At 45.5% G+C, this 13,368-nt stretch overlaps 2 protein-coding genes across 2 annotated transcripts; both read right to left on the bottom strand.

Annotated features, from left to right (window-relative positions):
• Positions 1-4,673: 4,673 nt before the first annotated feature.
• LOC136476045 (mitochondrial carrier protein CoAc2-like) lies at positions 4,674-9,400 on the bottom strand. The gene is made up of 7 exons (XM_066473715.1): positions 9,090-9,400; positions 7,117-7,209; positions 6,877-7,027; positions 6,577-6,703; positions 6,306-6,490; positions 6,112-6,231; positions 4,674-5,588 (listed from the first exon to the last, which is right to left on the bottom strand). Exons 1-7 carry the CDS (start codon positions 9,224-9,226, stop codon positions 5,451-5,453), a joined length of 951 nt encoding a protein of 316 aa, XP_066329812.1. The 5' UTR covers positions 9,227-9,400; the 3' UTR covers positions 4,674-5,450.
• Positions 9,401-11,135: 1,735 nt separating this feature from the next.
• LOC136476044 (inorganic pyrophosphatase 2-like) lies at positions 11,136-12,737 on the bottom strand. The gene is made up of 4 exons (XM_066473714.1): positions 12,452-12,737; positions 12,185-12,306; positions 11,822-12,035; positions 11,136-11,724 (listed from the first exon to the last, which is right to left on the bottom strand). Exons 1-4 carry the CDS (start codon positions 12,602-12,604, stop codon positions 11,302-11,304), a joined length of 912 nt encoding a protein of 303 aa, XP_066329811.1. The 5' UTR covers positions 12,605-12,737; the 3' UTR covers positions 11,136-11,301.
• Positions 12,738-13,368: the final 631 nt, after the last annotated feature.

The following is a 13,368-nucleotide window of genomic DNA, read 5'->3' as shown; positions in this document are numbered from 1 at the left end:
GCAACGGTTGCAAACAACTCCTGAACGTAATGCATCAATTAAAGTAAAACATTTAATTAATAATTGCAAACCGGGGAGAAAAATGCTTCGGGGCTTGCCTCTCTCGAAGGAGCTCGAGCGGTGATCGGGGCACTCTGGAAGTTCATCAACGTCCTCCTCGTCTACTTCGGTCACTTCCTACGGCTGCACCTCGAGCTGCTCCTCGGGCTCCTCGGGTATGACGACTAGGCTCTCGGTTTGCGATCCTATATGATGCAGGTGCGTAAGTGCTTATGCAAAAGGTGCATCGGATGAAATGAACACAATGAATATGCTTGATTGCAAGGTAGTCAACATCATCCAAGAACATGTACTACAAGCACATGTCATCTACTGTATTCTCTTCTACTACTAATATGCTAAGTCAACACATCTCATTAAATGCTTCAAAGATACACCAAAGCTTCACTACTTTCTTAAGCATACACAAAGCAACATTTGATTAACCCTAATTAATAATAGGTTTGAATAGCAACATCTATTTTTATAGCTTAGAAAAATCTTAGAAAATTACCATAGCACAGTACTACCCTAAGTAGTCTACTATCAGATTTTTATGGCATTTGGATAAGTGGAATAGCCTACACAAAAATGACAAGCTTGGACCTAATTATGAACATGAAAATACTTTGTATTATGAAAAGTGTCAAACAACAGATGTAATATTTTTCCTATGTTCTACACAGTAAATAATCACTGCATTAATATTTTTCCTATGTTCTACAAATTTTGCTCTCTAGCAAAAATAACAAAAATCAGCCATTAAAGGCACTTGAACTACATCTCACAATTTTTCTACAGGACATCTATGGCATATATTTTTCCTAGGAAGTACAGTACACCAGAAGAGTAACAAACTTGGAAGCATATTTTTCTGATACATATAGGTTTTACTACACATTTTACAAGATATCAGCAATATCAAGAATTAAATAAAGCTCTACAGAAAAGTATCTCAAAAATGATATGCAATATTTTTATCATGTAGATCTGGTGACAAGGAACACAATAAAATTTGTTTCAACAAATTTGGAGCCAAAATGAGTACACAAACATTTTCCAAAGTATTTAAATAGAAATCTAAAAAATCATTTCTTAAACCCTTTAAAAAATCAGCCGACGAAAATGCTGGGTGCACCCGGATCTGAACACGCGTGTACACACATAGGGACAGACAAACGGGCCTGGGGTTCAGCGGGACCCCACCTGTCAGCCGAACTAAAACAGAGGAGATCACCGGCGGCGAGAGCTCGCCGACGGTGAGGTCTTCGGTCCGGTGAAGGTGACCGGCGTGCTCCCCACACCCGTGCGAACCCCGTGGTGCTCGTGGCATGGGCCAAAGAGCATAGGAAGCCGGCCGCTACTGTGCATGGCGGAGCGGCGGCGTGGGTCATCGCCGGTGAGGCGTCCCTAGCCATGGCACGGTGAGAGGAGGTGCTCGGGATACTCGGCGACGCAGTGTGGTGCTCGTGCGCGAGGAAGGAAGGCGGGAGAGGAAACAGAGCGAGGCTATCCGCGCGAAGCCAAGCTCCGGCGAGGAGGAGCTCACTCCGGCGAGGAATTCCTGGCCGGAGAAGACTTACCACAGCGAACTGGCGCGAGCACTGGTTGCGCGAGGTGGAGGCAAAGGCGTGGCGAAGACGTAGCGGGCTCCAGTGGTCAGGCGTGGCCGGAACGGCTATGCCGACGATGGCGCGCGGCAGAGCGAGCGCTGCTGCGGCTGCTGCTGCTGCTGAGCAAGCGAGAGAGTGAAGTGGGGAGTGAGAAGGAGCGCAGCGCGGTCGGGCAGGTGAAGGCGCGACAGGAGGGGCGCGGGCCAGGCCGGGGCTGCCGCGCGGCGTGCGTCGCCGGCGCATGGCAGCCACGCGGCGAGCGCGCTCTGACGCGGTCGGGCGCGGCGCACGGGAACATTCGCGGCGCGGCGCTAAGGCAGGTCGGGTGAGCGGGCCAGCGCGGAGGCAGGCCGGGCCGGCGTGAGCGGCTGGGCCAAAAGCGAGGCGGCGGCCCAGTAAGGCAGTAAAGTGAAAAATGTGATTGTCCAAATTATTTTCTATTTTGATTTCATTCAATGCAAATTTTGAGCAATTTCAAAGTAGTTTCAAACTTTGGTCCAAAAATAAAAGTTGCTCAAAAATTTATTCTCTACAATTTTGCTTTTATGACCAAAGTCAAATTTCAAATAGATTTTGAACTATAGATTTAAAGTAAATTAAATCCCAAAACCCTAATTTTTAAGAATTATTTAAAAGCAAAATTTAGCAATAATTTAAATACAAACTTTGCTCCAATTTGTATCCTAAATATTTATAAGCTATCCTAGTGATCAAAACAAGAAATCATGGCATCCAAACATTAGCATAGCATTTCACATTGTTTTAAACATAATGAATTTCAATCACTTAGGCACCACATGAAATGATACCTCATTTCTTTCGAAATGAAATGCAGGAATGATGCTTATGCATGAGGTGATGATGATTATGCTCATGGGATGGAATGTTAATGCATGCTTAACACTGAGGTGTTACACGAGGATCCTGCGCATCCTGCGCAGCTACGGCGTGCGCCTAGACGAGCACGACGTCTCCATGCACGCCGTCTTCAAGGCCGAGCTCGCAGAGCTCCTCGAGTACTGTAGCAGCACTGTAACAAAAGCCAGTTTTCTCTCTCCTCCCCTCCCCCTCTCACTGACGCGTCACTGTTCATCAAAGCCGCACAAGCCAGTTTCCTCGCTTCTCCCCGCGCGCTACAGTGTTTTTGCTACAGTGAGAGAGAAAAGTAGGAGAGAGAAAACCGGTTTTTGCTACAGTGTGAGAGAAAAAAGTAGGAGAGAGAAAACCGATTTTTTGCTACAGTATTGTTACAGTTTTTTTCCCCGATAAGCCGAAACCGGTTGAAGCTCTCCCAAACGGGCCTAAACAAGGCCCAAGAAGGTGCAAGGCAATAGCCCTGCCCCCTCCCTCGCTCACTGCACTGCTCCCTAGCTACCTGTGCAGGGCTGGGTTCCCAGGCCCTCTGCGGCGCCTGCACTGCACGCATACATTATTATTGTTGCCTTTCTGCATACTGTACAGTATTCATTTTTTAATATAAAACACGTGTTGCCCGTGATGCAATTTGTCAGATATTCGGTGTTTGGAGATGTGATTATAGTCATATACGATTAGCTCTGAAACAGGAGATGTGATCAGCTATAGTCATCTACGATTAGCCATCTAGGAGTACTCTCTCGCGTCGTAAACCAGTAACGGAAGAAATCAACGACCCTCTGATACAGTTTTGGTGATTAATAACGGGATAGGTCCTGTTCGTTTCGCCGAAATTAGACTGCTGATGCTGATTCGGTGTGAGAGAAAAATACTATTCCTTCGCTAAAAAATACCACTGAAGTAGTGCTGAAATACAGAGCGACAGTTTATTACAGCAAACAATGTTTGCTAGTGCGAAGGTTTAACTCCGAAGATGAAAACAGAACGCAGCGAAGGCGGGAAAAAAAAGCATGACAGAGTACTATCTTTTTTCTTGATTCCCATGTATGGTTTTGTAGAATAGAATTGGTAGAAGGGCGCAGACTTGTAAAAGATTAACACATGGGTAGCATTGCACGTCCGGATTAAAGGTCTATTCGAATTCCGGCTTCGATAGCATCTTCTAGGAGGGAGCCGTACCAAATATTTTAGGAGGATGAGTTATTTTCTGATATTAAAAGAGCCAGAGTCGTTTTTTTGCCAAGAGTTGGAGTTACAAAAAGTGACTCCTCATCCTAGGTACTACATCTTCTTGAGAGGAGCACTTGAGGAGAAGCAGTGTCAAACCAACCCTAACTATTGAATGATTTTTTATGTGGTTGACCTCTAATTCTTTTAATCCCCCCCACTCCCTTATTCCTTCCTTTAGGTTCCTTACAACATCACCCCATGTGTCATCAATCAATTTATACTACCCCTATTCTAAATTATAGATTATTTTGACTTTTATAAATACTACCTTTGTCACAAAACCATAGGTGTATTTTTGGTTAATATATTTAAAGTTTGACTAAATATATAGATACAAATATTATAATATTTACATATATATAGTTAGTCAAACTCAATGTACTTTAACTTGGTACTATACTAGAATTACATTCTCTCATAAACAGAGGGAGTATATACTATGTATCTAAACAACATTAAGGTGCATAACAAAAATTATATACCTAAGCTAAAATGAACTACTTTTTGAGACAACAGAGTACCATTTTCTAACTGTCAAAAATAAAATGGGAAAAATGTTTAACTAAAGAAAAAATATAGATAGATTTATCTTGCGATTGAAGATTAGTGGCTTATGCAAGTGAAGCATCGAGGTCCTACACATGGCAATGCAAAACTGAGGTTCTGGGATATGCAGAGAGCCTTCCGCGTGACGCGAATGATCACCCACTGCTGTAGTTGGTACACACCAGTACTGTACGTCTTGTACTAAAAAGAACTTTACCGTTCCTTCTCGCGTGAACAACTTTACGATTTTAACAAGCCTCAAGCGATGGTCACAGAAGGTTTTTGAGATGAACCTCTCAAGTAATGCAAAGGTAGTTTTGTTTATCATATGTCAAGCATACAATATATGAAGTCCACAGGCTGCAAAGCTAAAACCTTCGCCCTGTTCGCTTGGCTTATAAGCCGTACTTTTTTCAGTCAACGAACATTATTTTTCTCTTACAACAAATTAGCCAACAATACTTTCAGCTATGGTTTATCAGCCAAGTAAACATAGCACTTGCCCTTTTTTCTTCAATCGTAAATAGTGGAGCAGAACACAAGCTTTCCTTACCCAAGTTAACTGGGTAGTACTGTACATTCCTACAAACTTCAACTGTAAAATGTGAATGTGAATGTGAATTCGATTGGAAAGAATCCAGAGAACCAGTACAGGCTAGAGGCTACTTCCATATAGTAGATCATACTAGAGGTAAGGAATCTGAAATTTGCGAGAATCTGGCCAAAATCCTAGATGCCGTGTTGTGCAACCCGCAAGAATCCAACAGGGTGGGGAATGCTAGGCATAGATTCTTTGTACCCATTGCAAAAGGGGGACGCATACATGTCGAAACCTGCAGGCTCGAACCTGCTGTAAGAAGCTACCTAGTATGACAGTAGGAGATCCAAAGCATGAACATGAGCATGTTTGCTCTGAATTCTGACTTTCTCCAAGAGCTTCTCTGTTTGACACAAGCTATTCAGCTTTATACAGAGTCTGTACAGGGTGGAATTCCACAAAGAAATGCTAATCCGCCTGGAATTCTATTCCTCCTGTTGGAGAAGACTAGTAGCTATGGGTGATGCAGCTCCAACAAAGAATGCTATGCTACACGCCTTATGAATGGTATGCATCGCATCACATCACCAGGAGAGTTAAGACTCATCCTAACTGGAGGGGATAGGAGCTGTATTACTTCGTTCTTCTGTCAAGATAGCAACAGCAGTGTCCTCCCTTGATGGAACTTTTAGCCAGACCTTCATTGAGTCATAAACAGTAAATCCTATGGCTACAGATGGCACCACCTGTGAAAGCAAGTGTAAGACGTATATTTTGAACATTAAATTCAGCATATTTACTTTACTGACTTAATTAATAATGAGACATAAACATTATATATGCAGTACTCATAAGTCATCAATATATGCAGATCATGTAAGCCACTCTTTTTTTCTTTTATGCCAGCAGCACAGAACTGAAAGGAAAACATGCAGATGTGTCCAAAATAAAATAGCAGTACTAGTAAATAATGATCACACAACCAGAACCACAGCCCTTGGTAAAACATTCTAACAACTCCATTATTCAGCTAAATTAATTAATTAATTGACATCAAAAGGCAAGTTCTTAAATGAAGAAATAACTTTGGAGACCAGGGACAATACAAATCAGAACTTCAGCCAAAGTCAAGTTCTACAGTCAAGACCATGGGAATTGCACTGTTTTAACAGCTTCTGCTTACCTGTCACATTCGTCTAGCAGCCAAAATTAGAAAGAAAAAAAAAAACTAAATAAACTTTTACTGGAACAGTAAAGGAAATATCTCACCTTTAAATAGTTGATAGATACTCCTGAGAATAGTTGTCGCCAACCTTGCTGTTTCGCAATCATAACCAGGCTTTCAAATGTTCCTTTACCCACAAGGCTGGATGATGAAAGTGCTTGAACCTGAAAATGATGCGCCACATATTATTTAGAACATATAAATGCTTTATGGCCACATGCTATGAGCAAAACAATACCTGCATTTGCCGCCTAACAACATCCAGGGGGTATGTTATTGTCTGACCTAGCAAACCTGCAACTGATCCGCAACCAAGCTTTGCTATGATATCTTTTCTGTGTTCTTCAGGAACGTGGCTCTTCATCTTCTCGTAGAAGTAGAATTTAAGACCAGAGTAAGGGAAGATTCCATATAGTGAAGGAGCTGAAGAACAATACATTTTAGTTAATAGCTGGGTGTATATCAGAAACTGGCCTTGAGAAAAGAGTGAAATGCAAATACATGCATACCCATGCCACGGTATATGCCTTTCAATCCATTCTGTCTGTATATTGTTTTGACACAATCCATGATCCCTTTATAAACCTGTTCAGAGGGCTTAGATTCTCTGAAACCCATATTCACTGCACCTTTTACCTGCAGAGAGGACAACTAATTACAAAGGTATAAACAATCAAATGGGACATATGTTCATAAGTAAATTATGCTAATCATATCCTTTTTCAGAGAATATGTTGATACACAATACAGCAAATGTGACTTGAAATCCAACAGAAGTGTGGTTGTCCAGTTCAGCGAAGGATGCCAACCTGATAAGCCAACTTTGTGCGGATTAGATCAAGAACAGGCCCTTGCTTGACATTAGGAAAGCCAAGAATGATCCACCGGCGGTATTCTTCATATGCCATATAATGCAAAGCTGCATAAGGAACAATTCGAGCAACACTAGCTCCATTTCCCCTAAGGAAAGACAATTCAAAAGTCAAGCTCAAGTGTGCAACATGTATTAATAGACTACCATTTGTCATGCAAATTAGGAAGAGGCAAACCTGTAAAACCCTAAAAGACCTTCTGTCCGATAGATTGTTCGGAAGGATCCAATCAATCCAGAACCACGAAACTCTGCTCTTCTTGTCTGGAAGCTCCAACATAGTTTTAAATATTAGAAGGCTACTTAATATTCATAGTGATATAGAGGAATAGGACTCTTTATAAGCGCAGGTTCAAAGCATGACAATAATTGACTTGGACTATAATTCTTTCAAACAGTGACAACAAGCAAAGTTTCATGATGGCAATTCTTAGCTACCAGTGTTAAATGTGATGCACATACAAGACACTTCTGAAAGAAAAAATCCAACTATCAGCCAAACTAGCAGACAGTTATAAGTTGATATCAAGGTTGCTGGGAATGTTTGCTAAGCTGTAATACATAACTTCCTTCCCAAAAGGAGTAGTTTGCTGTAACATAATGGAAAAAAAATTGGGTGGATACAGCATCCACCCGAACTCCGTACATACCCCTTTCCGATGGAGGAGGCGTGGAGAGCCTGCAGATCCTACGTTTGATGTCAAGCACCTCTCCACGTTGTTTTAGTCGCTCGTGCATCGGCTGACGTCTTGACTCAAGCCGAGCGGAGGAGTCTCTGATACGCACGCACACGTGTCACCTGTTGAGGCGCACTATGCATGGAGTCTCGGTGGATGCTGTATGCACCCATTTTTTGTCCCAACATAATACTTCACCTGAATACAGAGAGTTCACCAAAGAGAGACAGTAGTCATCTAAGATAGAATACCGAATGGGGATCTCCTTTCATCGAAGCTCAGACTGCTACACATGATGATCACATCAATCAAGACGCTGCAATCTTGTTCCAGTTCATATTTTATCAGAGGTTCCGTCTAATTTACCAATGGAGCATGTTTCTACCACATTCAATCTCAAGAACAAAGAAACCAACCACTTTCGTAAACCTTTCTTGTCATACAGACCCTTGCAGTCACAATACTGCCCAAGAACAAAGAATGAGTTACGGGTTACAAAGAAGAGGTTTTTACCTGTGCTATTATAAAAGTTGGTAATTACATACAAGTCACTAAAAAAGTTAAGTTCTCATAGGTGCTACTGCTCTGAACTCTTTTGTCCTTCATGCCACTTCCGTCAGATTTAGCCCTAACGGTGTCAAATTGTGGGTGTGAAAAGTCAAAAATATCCTCAAGTCTGAATACGCAATTAATCTTTTTTGCGCATGTTAATGACCTTAAATGAAAAAACTCAAAACTAGAAAGTTGTAGATCTCGACAATATCTACAATTTTTGTAAAAAAATTATCTTTCATTTAATTCCGTAAAAAAATGATTTGATATGATTAATATGTCTTAGAAAAATCACATTTTTTATACAGAATCAAATGAAAATAATTTATATATATATATAACTTTCTAGTTTTGAGTTTTTTCATTTGAGATCGCTAAGATGCTCAAAAAATTAATTACATATTTAAACCTAAGAGTATTTTTGACTTTTTACGTCCGCAGTTGGACACCGTTGGTGCTAAATCTGACGGAAGTGGCGTGTAGGGCAAAAGAGTTCAGAGCTGTGGCACATATGAGAACTCAATTTTTTTAATGGCTTATGGATAATTAACGACTTTTATAATGGCACAGTTAAAAGCCTCTACCAAGAACCGATCCCCTCCAGCAAACTGTAACTAGATTGTCGCATGACTGTTGAAGTTCACCTACCATTCAAGATTCCGTGATTACGCAACTTGCATCTATAATTGTAATTACAATAAATACTGCAGAACCCAACACAGTGCGCGAACGAAGAAAGAATCCACCGTCCAAGATCGGGCGAGAACAGCCGCCACACGAGAACGCATCTCAGCTCCCGGTCCCCAGAGAGGCAAATTATACCACGGCAACGTTGAACCAAGATACATCGCTATCCGTTGTCAAAGACAAACTTGTCGGCCGCGCGGGTGCGCAAGGATCGTGTGTGCGACGCACCTGGAACAGGATCTTGACGCGCTCGAGCGGCGCGACGGCGGTCTTGGCGACTCCCCCAGCGACGCCTCCGGCGAGGAGCTCCCGCACGGCGAGCGGCAGCCCGGGGCCGCTGGCCTCTGCGGCCTCCCTGGCCCGCGCGTCCATGCCGCGCGCGCCCCCGCCCGCTTCCTCCCCTCCCCTCCTGTCGCGCGCACGGCGGGAGGAGAGCGAGAGAGAGGCGGAGGCGATGCGAATTGAGGTGGAAGAAGAGAAGAGAAGGGAGGAGGGAGACCGCGGGGCGGATGGCGGAAGGGAATCAGGCCAATCAAGCGGCGCGGGGCCGCGTGGACGCGGAGGCGGAAAGCGAAAGGAAGCCGCCGGTCAGCCGTGTCCGCCGAGATGAGAATGTTTTAAATAGAGTAACTGCCTGTTAAGTTTCTAAAATTTTACAAAATTTTTCAAGATTTTTCGTCACATCAAATCTTTGACGCATGCACGAAGCATTAAATATAAATAAAAAATAAAACTAATTACATAGTTTAGACGAAATTCAAGAGACAAATCTTTTAAGCCTAATTAGACTATGATTGGACACTAATTACTAAATAACAACGAAAATACTACCGTACTATTTTTCAAAAAATTTCGCTAACTGAACACGGCCTAAAATAGACACGCGTGGTTCATGCTACCTCGATAGTTTTTGTTGTGCACGTGGTATCTGGTATGCCAACGAAAATTCTTGTAAATAATAATGTCTAAAAGTAATTGCTAGTGTTGAAATGTTTTTAGTCATTTTTAGATTTTTGAGATAAAGATGGTGTTCCTGCCTTTTGCATCGATGCACATGGATTATGTTTATTACATTTTACGTCCATGCTTATTACATTTTAGGGAGCAGGGACATGCAAGAAGCAGTGTCGACAGAAGGCTGTTTCTTGAGTTGAAGCGTCGCCCGTCCATTGGATGTTTAGCTTTTGAGTAATACAGTAAGTCATATCATTATACTAGGACGGTCTGGCCTTACGCGGCTTCTTCTAGACCTTCTAGGGCACTTGCTTAAGCGCGATATTTATATGTTTAAACTCTTCTAACTTAATTAAAAAATATGTAAATCTTTTGCGTATTCGAGAAAAAACATTAACATGACTTATCCGGTGGTCTAACTGGCATGATGTATAATAACTCTGCCAACACATAAGTCTCATTCTCACAACAAATTAGTCGGAACAGTGTTTCGGTATGTTTTTTCAGCGAAGCGAACGAGATCATAGTGTGGTTGAATGATGTACTATTGAACCTTTAAAAGTGGGACATCTTGTTTATCTATGGTAAAACACATATGTCCGCAAAACACCTATGAACTAAGCTATTATTGATACGTAACGGAACGATTTATGTAGACTGTTTTCAGCCGGAGTCGCTGCCTCCATTCGTATGCATGGCAATGGCATGCTTTGTGATACGAACCTAACTCGTAAAACACTTATAGATGACTTTGGGTTAGGTGCATGGCTGGCATTAGCAAAGTTGAGTTTACAATGGGTGTAGATACGTTTCGATAATTCGCAAAAAAAAGAAGATACGTTTCGCATAATCTGTTAGTTGAACGTGCAAAGTACAAAGGGATTGTGAGAATAACGAATATCTTATCCTTTTTTCTCTTTTTTGAGCAACATCTTCGTCCAGACCAATATTTCTTTGGCCCTGTTCGCGTACCCTTAAACCTGGCTTGATTCGTTTTTTTTTTCATTCGGAACCGTGTTTTTCTCTCACAAATTTCCCCCAACCATCCAAATTCCTCTAGAATTCCTCCGAGCGCACCGTAGGCCCAATAACAAAGAGACAGTTGACTCAATTAAAAAGGCCCCGTGGAAGCTGCTCCAATTGCTTGGACGTTGGACCTTAAAATCCATGCCATTTTCAAGCCGGCGTTTCTAGCTCTTCTTACGATCACTTTTGTCCCGTTTTGCCCGCGTCTCTGAATTTTGTCGATTTTTAAGATGAAGGTTAATTAGCCTGACGCAACGAATCACTCAGAATCGAGCAGCAAGGGAATATCTTGGGTGGACACTTGTACTAGTATATATCATGGTACATACTGAAGAAACCAGCAATTAACTGGCTTTCAGTTTCAGACGAAGCAGCAGATTTCCAGCATGATCCAGTCGTCAGCACTCAGCACAATCCATGGAGCCTCGAGTTATTAATACTTGTACTAATTTGGCGCGTATTGTCCATCAGTTGGGCACGCGGACCGCCTGGGGCATGAGCGCCTCCTGACGCGCCGGCAGCGTGCGGCAGTCCGCCGGCACGACGGCGCCCACGCCCGCGCCAGCACCAGCGTCAGCGTCTTCTTCCGCGGCGGCGGCGGCGCGGGCGATCTCGGCGTCGACAATGCCGAGGAGCACCCTGGCGAGGTCCTCGAAGCCGGCCCACCCGCGGACGGCGGCGGCTGGCGGCGAGGCCGCGATGAGGTCGCACACGGGGTGCCCCGCCCGCGGCATCACGTAGTCACCCTCCCGTAGCTTCAGGGACGGGCAGTAGTCGCCCCGGCCGTCGCCGAGGTACACCACGGTCCTCCTCCTCCGGGTCTTCGCGGTGCTGGCCGCCCCGGCGGCTGCTTCTTCTTCTTGGCGGAGGATCCTCTCCATCACCTTGCCCTGGACGAAAGCAAGTAACATATATGATCGGCGTCAAGAGCGAGCCAGGTCCGGCAACCGATGGCCAAGAAGCGACTGATCGGACATGCATGCCCACCTTGCACATGTTGGGCGGGCAGGTCGGGAGCGCGCATCCGTGGCCGTGTGCGCCGGCGCCGAACTCATGGTAGGGGCGGATCCTGAGGCGGCCGGCGGCGTCGACGTGGGCCAGGTTGGTGTCGGTGCCGGAGAAGTAGGCGGCGAGGCCGTGGTGCGCGAGGATGGCGTCGATGAAGAAGGCGTTGGCGTCGCTCAGGATGCGCAGCTCGCACCTGCATGCATCATGCGCTCGCATCGCCACATCGCCATCACGGGTGAATGAAAAAAAGAGAGGATCTGGACTCGGGAGTGGAAGTGGATCAAGAAAGAACCCATGCGGGCCATGCGCAGCGCAGGCCGGCAGGCAGCAGAGAGCACGTACCCGAGGGCGTAGGCGGTTTTGATGGCGGCGACGACGTGCGGGGACAGCGGCGCCGTTCTGAGGCTGTCTCTGATGTCCTCGGCCGTCTTGCCCTCCGAGTGCAGCTCGCCCATCATCGCATCCTGCAGCCAGGGAGATCCATCGGTGAATCGAAACTGTTCAGTCTCCGTTCTTCAGTGATGGATCGAAAAATTAAACGACGATTCCAAATCCGTGAAAACAGAGCATGCAGGAATGCGCAGCCAGTAGCGGCCGGCCGGCACTTACGATGGCGTGGTTCCAGGGGAGGTGGCGCAGGAGCTCGTCGAACCGGCTGGTCGCGCCGAGGGCGTCGACGACCCAGTTGTCGCTGTCGCAGTCGACGATGGTCTTGTCGAAGTCGAACACCACCAGCGGGGCGCCACCGTTGCTCGCCGCCATTTATGGTTCAGAGCGAGAAGAGGAAAACGAGAGCAGAGACTGAGACGTGCTTTGGTCGTCTGATGAGCGCGGATCCGTTGGACCGCCATTGGCGATGCATTTATAGGCGACGTAGCACTAGCACCCATGGGCCATGGCAGCTCGACGAAGCGGCCGGAATTGGCGGATGCAACACGTATGCAGGACGTAATGGAATATTACGCAGGGGAGACGGCACCGTGCCCCTTAATGCGCTCTGATGGCGTCTGCATTATTGCGTTGCGTCCACAACAAATGCATGCAAGGCCTAATTCTGCTTTTGGACTTGGATTGGGATCGCCTGGATGGCCGGGTGCACCACAAATTCAGGTATCCGTCGACCGCATCGTCGGTATCAGTATCAGCGATACCATACAGGAGATCTGACGACCGCGGATGACAACTTGTTTATTTAGATAATCAAGGACGTATTTTAGTCTCGACCGACTCCGAAGGAACGGTTTCCGCCTCGCCAGACCCCTCGGGCACGGGCCCCATGTCGCCCGACCCCGAGGGCATGGGCTTTGTCTCGCCCGACCCCTCGGGCGCACGCTTCGTCTCACCCAACCCCTCAGGCGCGGGCTCCGCCTCGCCCAGCGGGGTCCGTACCACCCCAACCACTACGGGTCCAAGCGTGTGGTCCTGGATAAGCCTCTGACATCAGAAGGGGCGCGAGCATGCTTGACGTGACCCGTGGCCACGACAGGCCATGCCGGGGGTTCGCATCGCCAACAGTGACGGATGCG

This window comes from Miscanthus floridulus, chromosome 8 (genome assembly GCF_019320115.1).
Source record: "Miscanthus floridulus cultivar M001 chromosome 8, ASM1932011v1, whole genome shotgun sequence".
NCBI lineage: Eukaryota > Viridiplantae > Streptophyta > Magnoliopsida > Poales > Poaceae > Miscanthus > Miscanthus floridulus.
This window is presented reverse-complemented; position numbering and strand designations above follow the sequence as displayed.